Here is an 11,159-nt window from a genome sequence, read left to right as displayed (position 1 = left end):
TGGTTCACTGTCGCTTACTGTTGGTTGGTAGCGTACCGTTTCCTCCGGGAAGGCAAATTCTAAGCAATATCCCTCACAACATCTACAACAAAACGGGCCAGTCAAAGAGACCGCAGCGACCCTTGAATGAGTCTACAGGCTACGAGCTCTGGGATCGGCAGTCACATTAACGGCTCGAGAAAGCTTCTCCTATGACGGCACAATCTCGACTGAGTCTGCCAAGCAAACGGAACGCAATCATCGTACGCACACAACTTCGAGACAGCCCGAGTGAAAGTAGTGGTGTAGCAACCAACCTACAGCCAGGAAACATGAAGCCTACTTTACACGATTCGTAGCATAACAACAAGTTTTTTGTACCATTATTAAACATACGGCTAGAAATAATAGGCCGTAAACCGCAGTACATCGGGAGCACAGTTCATCCTACAATTGCATGTCTCGCAGCAATTGTTCAAAACATTACTGAAGTTCAACATTTAACCTATTTGTTATTGGTGTTTTAAAAGGCTAGATTGTGGCACTTGTCGCAAGAAACACACACGCATAGCATTAACGGAGCAAAGCCGCTGCAGCTTCATGGTGTAGGTGCGTTGAATAATTGAATTCCAATATGGCCGTTCCACGACTAGAGGGGAACTGTTTCACACACATAGATATCGTTCGGTGTCATGCGTCCAAATGATGTGTTTTAATTTCTATTACTTTTTTTCACTGATATGGTAGCACTTTGTGAAACAAGAAAGATACATCAAAGGCTAACAATTACGCGCATTCTAACGGAGTGAGGAAAAAATATCAGGATGTATGACGAAGCGAAGATGCGAGCCGCGACGAAGCGAGAGAGAGAGAGAGTGCGCGGACGACAAAGGAGAGAGCATAAAACGGATGCACCAATACCACTACCAATTATTATCCATCAGTGAAAAGCCACCACACACCGCACTCGCCCATAAACACACCGCACTCGCCCATACACACACGCACGCTGGTGTGTGCGGGAGCGAAATGGTGTTTGAAAGAAGTGAAGAAAACAACTCACTTCCCGAAAGGTAAATTAAATTATCTTTGACTATTGAAATTATGCTCGAGTGCGGAGAGTGTGCAATGTTTCTTGCACGGGCGCACGAAAGCGGGTCAGACGCACGCACACTCCGCGGCCACCAGAACCCAGCCAGAGTGGGGTGAAACCCCCATTGGCACATGGTGTGGTGTGTAAAAGGAGCTTCTCTCCATTATTTCGACACCCATCAATCAGATTAGTTTCGTTCGTTCGTTCGTCGTCGTCCGGTTGCCCTTCTCGCGCGCGTAAGCGAATATTGTTCCTATTAGCAGCAGCAGTCTGTGCTAGGGCCGGTATGCTAGTGTTGGTGTCAGTTTCGTAGCAGGTAACGTAGGCTGGCAGGTATTATGCCGCCACCCTGTTTCCCCATTCCCTGCGCAGCGACAGAGCAACCGCTCTCTGTGTGTAGTGGCGCAAGCAAAATGGCTCGTTGAGTCACTTTCTTCCTCCCGTACACACAACTGGGAAGACCCCCGCCCCACACACACTTCTTTTCAACACGCACGCACACACACACACTATGGTGACCAAGTGCCACATCACTTCATCGTTGGGCGCCTCCGCCCATTGCCTACACACACTGCTCGTTCGTTTCCTGCCGCTGCTTAACAGAGCATTCATTCCGTAACATATCCGGCCGCCGCACAAGAGAGGTTTAATTTTCGGTTCCCAGCCGTACGGAACCATGGCCACCATTTTCTTTGCATCCCGTATGGCCAGCTAGTGCGGCCAGTTTCAACACAGCTTCACCATCTCCACATACATTTACGCGGGTCATCATCGAATACAAGTGAAAAATAGCTCTTCCCGATTTACTCTTCATCCAAGAGAGAGAGAGGAGAAAACGGTGGCCCTTCGTAACTACACAAAAGCGCACCACCTCCCACACCTCGGCGATGCGCAAATTTTTCAAGCCCAACACAGCAGCTTTGTCCGTACGTATCACTGTCCCGCTAGTGGGGTTTTATTGGTAATTTTTCGCTGCCAGTTCGCTTTCACGCCAGAGAGCAAAACGTTCACTGCCAACGGACTGCAATCCGTGCTGCAAAAAGGCATATAGGGTGGAATTCACGCACGAAATCTCGAAAGAAAATTACCCGCAAGACGCACAGAACACACACACGAAAACCGTCAGATGAGTTGCAAGTTGGAAAATGAAATGCAGTAAAAGTTCGTTTATCCGTTCGGTTTGCCTATCGGCACGGATAAAACGCGACTACGAGTAATTGGCAATGGCCGAGCCGTGGTGGCATTTGCACAGTAGAGTCCGTGCCTTCCTGATTCAAATTCCGATTCAAAAAACAGCAGTTGAGCAACAGTTTTTTTTATTGTGACTCCGAAACATTCTATTGCGCAAGAAGCACTGCTTTGTTGTTAGCACTGAAGAACAAAGATATTGCTTTCGTTTAGCAGAATGTAGTTTTCATTAGCCAACGGCACACCTATTTTACACTCTAGACATGTTGCGGAAGAAGCCAAGTGAACTTTAGCCATGGCTTATCATGTTAAGAAGATAAAAAAGTGGAGTCGTCTGGTTCATTGTTGATTTACCTGGTGGTCACAATGTTGTGGTTATTGAAGAATCATAAATTCTGATGGTGTCAAAAGTCTGAATATTGCATTGGCTGAGTCATGAGTGTGAAGCCGCGTTACACGTTACAGAGCTGTTGGCTACCGGAACAATGATCATAATGATGTGAAGATCAGTCATGCAATATCATATTGTTTTTTATAGGAATACGAACCATTTTAAAGCGACCAATTGTCTATATGAATGAAAATTATTTATTGTCTTTATTCTTTTTAATATCGGGTGACTACATATATGTGTAATAATGAAATCGAGTAAATGATTTTCACCGAATTGCAATAAATTCTTTGCCCCTTTGGTACCTTCGATACGGTCATATCAGCTACGAGATAGTTAGATTTACTATCTTGTAAGCCTTTTCACTCAAATGGGCCTAGAATTTAATTATGAAGAACCGTTGCTGATTGTTGTAGTTGAGGGCCTCAAAAAAAAATCGAAATTGTTTGTTTGTTGTCCACTACTAAAAGCAATTCAAATAAAAATTACCCACGCAACAACACTTACTTTTCCGCCCTGAAGTACACTTTGCTGCTAGCTAACCGTTTTTGTATCTGATCGAATGTTTTACCCTTTGTTTCCGGCACGAATAGAAATACGAAAATGGCACCAAGCATACAGAATCCACCAAACAGCCAAAATGTGCCAGCCTCGCCTAGCCCATTCCGAAGCGGATTAAACGTTTTCGTCATCATAAAGGACAGTGCGTAGCTGGTGAACGTTGCCAGCGAGCTGGCGAGATCTTTCACGTCGATCGCAAACACTTCACCGATCATGATCCACGGTACGGGCCCAAAGCCGATCGAAAACATCGTCACAAACAGGGACAGCGCAAACACGGGTAGCCATTCGAGATCTTCCACCTGTGCTGGGCTGTTTTGCAATAGATGAAAGTACACGCCCAGCACAACATGCGATACGCACATTATGATGGCCGAAATCATTAACAGCCAGCGGCGTCCGACTCGATCGACGGTGAATGCTGCCAGCAGTGTGCCGAAGAACTGCATTGCACCCACGATAATGGTAGCGACCTCGTGGTTAAGCGAATCCGAAGCGTTCTGTTGAACAAAGAGCACGGCGTGTTATTAAGCGAATCGGAGAGTATTTTGTATGTAATTTACCATGAAAATATCTGTAGCATAAAACAGTACCGCGTTGATGCCAGACATTTGCAGGAACGTTACCAGCCCGATCATCGCAAGCAGCGCACTCAACGTTTCCGGGGTGAATAATGATTTCTTAATCGATTTCTTGGGTTGATTCAGCAGTGCGTCCTGTTCCAGCTGGAGCTGCTCTATCTCGTAAAAAGCATCACATTTTGGTCCTCGCAACCATTTGAGCGTCTCGACTGCTTTAGTTTTGTGGCCCCGTTTAAGCTACGAGGAGGAATGTAGATAATGCGAGTTTTTAGTTTCATTTTTTTCATTTCCTTCGATTGCAGTGCTACACCAACCAAGCAGGAAGGAGTTTCTGGCATCAGCATGAATATGGGACCGAACAGCAGGACGATGAATCCGGAAATAATATTCAACTGGAACACATTCACGCCAGCGGAAATGCTGAATGACATCAACATGCCCAGGTTCAGCATGAGCTGGAAGAAACTGCCCACAGTGCCCCGAATACGTTGGTCTGCTATTTCTCCAATGTAGATAGGAACGGACATCGAGTAAGCGCCTGCAGCGAATCCCTGCAGCAAGCGGCCCAGATACATCATCACTATGGCTTGGGCCCACGTCAACAGCACCCATCCTGCAATGCAGACAATAAGCACTCAGGCTTGACCAACAATGATTCACTCGGCCTACTACGACCATCAATGCACACCCAAAAGTAGTGGTAAAACGAAGAAAAGGATGGTATTTTTGCGTCCCTCCGATTTCAGCATCATCCCGCATGGTATGGCCGCAATCGCACCACCGATAGGCATAAAGGCAATCGTCCAAGAAAATTGATCGTCAGTCAGGTTGAGGTTTCCTTCGCCATTTTCGAGTATCTGGGGTCCTGCTGGTGCGGACCAGCCAAATACCATTCCGATCGTTAGTACGCCATAGGAAGCTGTAAACGGTACGCATTATTACGAAATAGAGAGAAAAAAAGGAAGATCAATCGTCCAACCGCCTCAATCTGTCCGGAGATATGTGCTGGAGCTCATCGATCATTTTATCAGCGTTTCAGATAATTATCATACTCATTGATACTACTCATTGATCGGTTAGTTATCTCGTCACTGTCAAACACGTGTTGGTTTATGCTTCAAAACAAAAACAATTCGTTTACGCAATCTCACACATATATGAATCTTATCACATCCACAGACAATTGATTTTTAATTTGTTAACCTAGCACATGTCGCCGAACGTTCAAATTCTTTAGCGTGTGAAATCCTTAGTTACACATTTTAATGTTGCACCAACACGAACAATTAAAAACTGTGACACTTCTTCGGTAAGAAGAGAATCGAATTTCACCACTCAATTACCTGCTAAAGCCGCGATGTATTGATTTTGATGTGCGAAATAGTATGGTAGCTTGCCCATCCTTGCGCACCAACTACGCACCAGTATTACTGTAGGTGCGAATGGTTTAAGATCAGTCTAAGCAATACGAACCATTACACTCTAGCTGTGTCACCTAACCATTTTACAGTAGCACTGAAGTCCAAAACCGTTGATAAGCGGCGAAATCAAATCACACTTCTGAAAGCTGATTTTTTATTGTGATGCGTTATCAGGCTTAAGATTACGCCGATAAGATCCGTAATTGATGAAGCATGGATCATTGTGTCTGTTTCAGACAAATTGTGTTAGGCAAAATTAAATGGGCTGTATCTTCGCTTTTTGTTGAAACGTTCAGGGAAGCACTGGATGGTTTTTATGTTTTGTTAGCGATGTGATTTAGAGTCTACCCTTTTTATTCTCTTCGTGAACTGTCGGTTAGCAAGTTCTGTTTCGTATTTTGATAAACAAGACTGAAATAACGATTGAATGAAGTGTTTTTGCTAATCTGAATTCCGGTAGTAAAGCGACTCGTGCATCACATTTAAAAAAAACGAAATGCCCGCTCAAATGAAGCTCTTGCAGCACAGTGTTCAATTCTCGGTCAGGAGAAACATGCTAAGTGTGGAATTTATACGATGGTTTGAAATATTTGCTTTCATTATACGATAGCAATATGCTTAAATATATTTCAGCTATCATTTAACCTCGTTAATTTGTTTTTGTTATTTCTTTTAGTTACATGCGCAAACTTAAAAACTTTTTTTTTTCTCACCTGTAATCACAACTGTCAAAAATGCGCGTAAATGTATTGGTGAGAGAAGCGTCGTGAGCGTACCTTCCACCGTCACACGTTTTGTTTATAGGCGTCAAACACTTTGACATCGGCAAACAGTGGCACCGAGTGGCATTTTCTTTTCACGATACTTTACTTGTTGTATAGCTTTAGAATCGGAGATAATTTCCGTAGCTCAATCCGCTACTACCGTGTTACGGCTGCTGGTTAAGGCTGCTCGTTCGTGCGTTTCCGTGACCGGCTGCAATTGTTCGATTTGCGCGATAGTCAAACACTCTGCAGCAAAGCACGCCGCAAAATGACACAACAACTAAAGGACCAGCTTAAGTTTGATATAGTAAGTTGTTGCATCGTGATGGATTGTCATTGTAATACGTTTGGTAAACCAATTTCCAACCTATTCCCTGTCTGGCTAGGAATGGGGCCATGAGCGATTAGTTCGGGCGCAGCAAACGGTCGAAGTGCGACCATTCGATGTGGAATCCTGGTCGCTTTTGGTACGCGAAGGGCAAAGCCGGCATGTGAACGAGGTAAAACACGACAAAAAATTGCAACAAAAACAGTTAGATACAGTGTGCTGAAATGCACTAAAATATGTCACATTACTTGTAGGTTCGATCGTTGTACGAATCGTTGGTGTGTGTATTTCCGACGACCGCTCGGTACTGGAAGGTGTACATCGAGCAGGAGATGAAGTACCGCAATTACGAGCGAGTGGAGAAGCTCTTCCAGCGGTGTTTGGTCAAGATCCTAAACATCGATCTGTGGAAACTTTACCTGACTTACGTGAAGGAAACGAAAGCTGGACTCAGTACACACAAGTAAGCGTTCCCAGAACCACCCATTGGGGGTAGCATAATTTTGAGTAACCTTCATTACCTTACCTTGCTTTTGTTTGTTTTAGGGAAAAGATGGCACAGGCGTACGATTTCGCGCTAGAAAAGATCGGCATGGATCTGCACTCGTTCTCCATCTGGACCGACTACATCATGTTCCTGAAGAGCGTCGATGCTGTGGGCAGCTATGCGGAAAATCAGAAAATAACGGCCGTCCGGAAGGTGTACCAACGCGCGGTCATCACGCCAATCATCGGCATCGAACACCTGTGGAAAGATTACATCGCGTTCGAGCAGAACATTAATCCGATCATATCGGAAAAGATGAGCGTGGAGCGGTCGCGAGATTACATGAACGCGCGGCGCGTTGCGAAAGAGCTGGAAATTGTGACCAAGGGTCTGAACCGGAACCTGCCGGCCGTACCACCGACGGTAACGAAGGAAGAAATTAAGCAGGTGCGTGTGACGATCGGAAAAGAGCAAAGGCTCAGCTGGTGACATATGTAGTCATTGCCGATTCAATAATGCATTTACTTTGACAGGTGGAGCTGTGGAAAAAGTACATTGCGTTTGAAAAGTCCAATCCGTTGCGCAGTGAAGATAATGCGCTAGTAACACGCCGCGTTATGTTTGCAATCGAGCAATGTTTGCTCGTTCTTACACATCATCCAGCCGTGTGGCATCAGGCGGCTCAGTATCTCGATCAAAGCTCGAAGCTGCTCGTGGAGAAAGGGGTACGTAACCGAACGAATCCCGGTAAAGGACTTTAAAGCAAGGTTGTGTGTGATTCTTATCATCGATTTTAGGATCTCAATGCGGCCAAAGTATTCAGCGATGAGGCAGCAAACATTCTGGAGCGTGCTATCAACTCTGTGTTGAGCCGCAACGCGTTACTCTACTTTGCTTATGCCGATTTCGAGGAAGGGCGGTTGAAGTACGACAAAGTGCACCAGATGTACAATAAGTTCCTCGCGATTAACGACATTGATCCGACACTGGTACGTGTTGTGTTTGTCACGGGTTTACGAGTGGTGAAAATGACACATTTTTCCTTGCTTTCCCATTTTTAGGCTTACATACAGTACATGAAGTTTGCACGCCGGGCGGAGGGAATCAAATCGGCCAGAGCCGTGTTTAAGAAGGCACGCGAGGACGTGCGCTCCACCTATCACGTGTTTGTGGCGGCCGCACTGATGGAGTACTATTGCAGCAAGGATAAGGATATCGCCTTTCGGATATTCGAACTGGGGCTGAAACGCTTCGGTGGTAGTCCTGAATACGTCATGTGCTACATCGACTATTTGTCGCATTTGAATGGTACGTTCAGCAGCGTAAGCATGTCGCGTTTGCATCGGAATACTTCAAAAGCTCAACTGTTTCTTATTTTTTAGAGGACAACAACACCCGCGTCCTGTTTGAGCGGGTGCTCTCGTCGGGAGGACTAACGCCACAGCTGTCGGTCGAAGTTTGGAACCGCTTCCTGGAGTTCGAGTCCAACATTGGGGATCTGTCTAGTATCGTGAAGGTCGAGCGTCGCCGCAGCGCCGTGCTGGAGAAGCTGAAGGAGTTTGAAGGCAAGGAAACGGCGCAACTTGTTGATCGTTACAAGTTTCTTGATCTCTACCCATGCTCGCCGTCCGAGCTGAAATCGATCGGGTACAGCGAAACGCGAGGAATGCTCAGCGTGACCGGGGTGAAACCGCCGCCCGCACCAGTCCCGGAGCAGCCGGAGCAGCCGCAGCAGCTTGCCCGGCCCGACTTCAGCCAGATGATACCGTACAAACCGAAACCGAATGCATTCCCAGGCGAGCATCCCGTGCCGGGTGGTACGTTCCCGCAGCCGGCTGCACTTGCCGCCTTGTGCGCTATTTTGCCACCGCCCGTAAGCTTCCAGGGTCCGTTCGTTTCGGTCGACAAGATAATAGAAGTGTTCAATCGCATCCAACTACCTGAAGGTACGTTCTACGCCTACCAACTTCTAGTATGTTTAGGCGATTTTTCAGCGCATGTTAAATTTTGTTTTGGTTTTTCCGTTCCATAGTTCCCCCACCGCCAAGCGATAGTACTGCCGATTCGAGATTGTTCGAGCTCGCCAAATCGGTCCACTGGATCGTGGACGATAGTACGTACGCGAGCGAAGGTGGCCTTAAGCGGCGGCGCATGGCACCGGGCGGAGAGGACAGTGACGATGAAGCGGTGGCACCAGCCCCGCCCGCCAACGATATCTACCGTCTAAGACAGCAGAAACGGTTCAAGTGAATGCATGATGATAGCCTGCGACGCCACGGGATTATGCTTTTAGGAACAGTGTTTCGCCCGCTGCCGGAAACATACATAGTTGTAACATATATTTGTAAGGACTAGGCGAGCTCGTCATATCCACGCTCTGAGAAAGTTTTAGAGGACAAAATCATTGTGGCTGGTAATCAGCATACCGGAATGTACAGAGGCAGTGTGCGATGCAAACATTCGGCCACGGGCAGGTATGAATGACGTCTAACATGAATAAAACAAACAAACGAAACCCTGTATAGATAGAAATGATCGATGCCGCCGGGTCTGGGGCAGTGTTTTTCACTTTGCTTCTAGGAAGTTTGATAGTTTTTATTGTGCAAAAATACGTTCAATAACTGTAGAGCAGTAATGCGTCGATCTGCGGCTCGGCATGAAAACAACGTAGCGCCGAAGGTTCCGGCCTGCATCCCGTCAGTAGCATAGCTCGGTTCACAGGAAATAAGGCGTAATGCGCTGGCTTGGTATGACGCGTTCTTCGTTCGGGACGGCTTTGAATATTTTCACCTTTGGATCATCAATGTCATTTTCTTTAAACTCTAGTATCGAGGCGACGTTGCCACAGCGGTAGCAGTAGTTCGGTGCCGACCAGACCGTCACCAGCTTTCGGTCGAACTGGTAGTTAATACCCTCGTGTACTAGCTGATGCGCCCGGCAGATCATCTTCAGCATGTTGATCTCCATAAAGTCGCGCGTCACCGCCGACCCGAACAGCCAGCCGGCACCGCGCGGACTCTCCGCCCACGTGTCGATGTCGTCCGGATCCGACCAAACCAGATCACAAAATGCGCCCTTGTGCGGTATCTCCTGGTCACGGTTAATGGTTCGAATTTGATCGAGCGTTTTGATTTCCGGACTAAGGCCACCGTGAACGCAAAGAACTTGTTCTTCAATAATCTGGAAGTGGGAAGTGCGAAGCAGAAACATGCCCGTTATCAAAACTGTCTACAGTGCACGGGAGGGAGATGGACATATCCTGCTTTCCATCGGCGTGCTCTTACCGCGGCAATTGTTAGAAGGTCAAACACCCTACAGCAATACTTCCACGGACTAGCGTTACCGTACTTCGTGTAACATTCATCGTAAAATCCGTACACTTTGGTGATTTGGCGCGACTCGTGGTTTCCTCGCAGCAGCGTGATTTTGTTCGGGTACCGTGCCTGCAAATCGGAAAATTGCGCGCTCGTCAAACAGATCATGCCAGCCCCCGGGACGGGGCGAGGTACACCCTACCGTACCTTTAGCGTAAGCAAGCGCGTGAACGTTTCCAGACTGTAGTATCCCCGATCCACAAAGTCTCCCATAAAGATGTAGTTCGTGTCCGGCACTTGGCCACCGGTGCGGAACAACTCTTCCAAATCGTAAAACTGCGAACGACAAGAAGCGAGCGGTGTAAGGGCGATGGATGGGGAATTGAAAATAGACCTGCAGGTGTCCCCGCCACGAACGACAAAAATCGCCCGCAGCGCATGGATCCGAGGGTTGGGATGGGCCACGGGGCAAGTGCGGCCGGGCATTTATTCTTATCGCCCTCGCACCGGCCGACCGGCGGTGACGCGTGATTCATCTAAATATATACGCAGTTCGGTAAGAAAGATGACGGGGCGGGTGACAAAACGAACCTGTCCATGGATATCGCCGCAAACGGTGACGGGTGTGCTGACGGGCTGTACGTTCGATTCCTCGATCAGCAGCTCGCAGACGATGTCGCACAGCTTCTTGAGATCATTTTCCGGCAGGTACTTGCACTGCTTCACAATTTCGATCCACTGGTCCAGGTCCGAAGCCATGGCTCCGCGGGTACGCTGCTGGCAGGGAGTGGGGTGGAAGATTCGTGGTCGCTTTGTAGGATTTATCTCGGACACGGTGATATGGGGTAGCGAAATCTTGCGAAGAAACAACACAATGCGAGTCACCCCTTCGGCTCTTCTGTGTGGAACCTGCTGTCAAACAAAGGTCGACGTTAAGTTGATCAAGGTTAGTAGTAGTGTGTTTTTGACCGTAATTTTTGATGTCGCTATAAATTCATTTACTAAACATTGAATGTCACAACTCATAAAATAAATGAGAAAAAACGTATGAA

At 47.1% G+C, this 11,159-nt stretch overlaps 4 protein-coding genes across 4 annotated transcripts in view; 1 reads left to right on the top strand and 3 right to left on the bottom strand.

Annotated features, from left to right (window-relative positions):
* LOC120908362 (clathrin heavy chain-like) overlaps nucleotides 1–2,272 on the bottom strand; it is a 13,467-nt gene extending 11,195 nt beyond the window's left edge. The window contains 1 exon segment of the mRNA XM_040319282.1: nucleotides 2,161–2,272. The gene's annotated coding sequence lies outside the window, so the exon portion shown is untranslated.
* Nucleotides 2,273–2,825: 553 nt separating this feature from the next.
* On the bottom strand, nucleotides 2,826–5,244 carry LOC120908364 (facilitated trehalose transporter Tret1-like). The gene is made up of 5 exons (XM_040319284.1): nucleotides 5,137–5,244; nucleotides 4,482–4,712; nucleotides 4,108–4,406; nucleotides 3,776–4,030; nucleotides 2,826–3,712 (listed from the first exon to the last, which is right to left on the bottom strand). Exons 1-5 carry the CDS (start codon nucleotides 5,192–5,194, stop codon nucleotides 3,155–3,157), a joined length of 1,401 nt encoding a protein of 466 aa, XP_040175218.1. The 5' UTR covers nucleotides 5,195–5,244; the 3' UTR covers nucleotides 2,826–3,154.
* A 762-nt stretch (nucleotides 5,245–6,006) lies between these two features.
* On the top strand, nucleotides 6,007–9,315 carry LOC120908363 (protein suppressor of forked-like). Its single transcript, XM_040319283.1, has 9 exons — nucleotides 6,007–6,285; nucleotides 6,365–6,478; nucleotides 6,561–6,769; nucleotides 6,853–7,240; nucleotides 7,327–7,518; nucleotides 7,591–7,782; nucleotides 7,855–8,101; nucleotides 8,176–8,739; nucleotides 8,826–9,315. The coding sequence occupies exons 1-9, from the start codon at nucleotides 6,247–6,249 to the stop codon at nucleotides 9,041–9,043; spliced, it is 2,163 nt and encodes a 720-aa protein (XP_040175217.1). The 5' UTR covers nucleotides 6,007–6,246; the 3' UTR covers nucleotides 9,044–9,315.
* A 39-nt stretch (nucleotides 9,316–9,354) lies between these two features.
* LOC120908367 (serine/threonine-protein phosphatase 6 catalytic subunit-like) lies at nucleotides 9,355–11,003 on the bottom strand. Its single transcript, XM_040319286.1, has 4 exons — nucleotides 10,699–11,003; nucleotides 10,315–10,443; nucleotides 10,078–10,236; nucleotides 9,355–9,973 (listed from the first exon to the last, which is right to left on the bottom strand). The coding sequence occupies exons 1-4, from the start codon at nucleotides 10,864–10,866 to the stop codon at nucleotides 9,509–9,511; spliced, it is 921 nt and encodes a 306-aa protein (XP_040175220.1). The 5' UTR covers nucleotides 10,867–11,003; the 3' UTR covers nucleotides 9,355–9,508.
* Nucleotides 11,004–11,159: the final 156 nt, after the last annotated feature.

This window comes from Anopheles arabiensis, chromosome 2 (assembly GCF_016920715.1).
Source record: "Anopheles arabiensis isolate DONGOLA chromosome 2, AaraD3, whole genome shotgun sequence".
NCBI classification, from domain to species: Eukaryota; Metazoa; Arthropoda; class Insecta; order Diptera; family Culicidae; genus Anopheles; species Anopheles arabiensis.
The sequence above is the reverse complement of the archived record's forward strand: the minus strand, read 5'-3'. Positions and strand labels throughout refer to the sequence as shown.

Bases quoted from the DNA above. Each gene is read 5' to 3' on its own strand.
- LOC120908364 (XM_040319284.1), bottom strand. From the start codon at position 5,194: ATGGGCAAGCTACCATACTATTTCGCACATCAAAATCAATACATCGCG. The intron at 4,713-5,136 runs GTAATTGAGTGG...TACCGTTTACAG, and splicing joins ATACATCGCGGCTTTAGCAG to CTTCCTATGGCGTACTAACG. The intron at 4,407-4,481 runs GTGTGCATTGAT...TCTGCATTGCAG, and splicing joins CGTTTTACCACTACTTTTGG to GATGGGTGCTGTTGACGTGG.
- LOC120908363 (XM_040319283.1), top strand. From the start codon at position 6,247: ATGACACAACAACTAAAGGACCAGCTTAAGTTTGATATA. The intron at 7,241-7,326 runs GTGCGTGTGACG...TTACTTTGACAG, and splicing joins CGAAGGAAGAAATTAAGCAG to GTGGAGCTGTGGAAAAAGTA. The intron at 8,740-8,825 runs GTACGTTCTACG...TCCGTTCCATAG, and splicing joins TCGCATCCAACTACCTGAAG to TTCCCCCACCGCCAAGCGAT.
- LOC120908367 (XM_040319286.1), bottom strand. From the start codon at position 10,866: ATGGCTTCGGACCTGGACCAGTGGATCGAAATTGTGAAGCAGTGCAAG. The intron at 10,444-10,698 runs GTTCGTTTTGTC...TGTCGTTCGCAG, and splicing joins GCGGCGATATCCATGGACAG to TTTTACGATTTGGAAGAGTT. The intron at 10,237-10,314 runs GTACGGTAGGGT...TCCGATTTGCAG, and splicing joins CGCGCTTGCTTACGCTAAAG to GCACGGTACCCGAACAAAAT.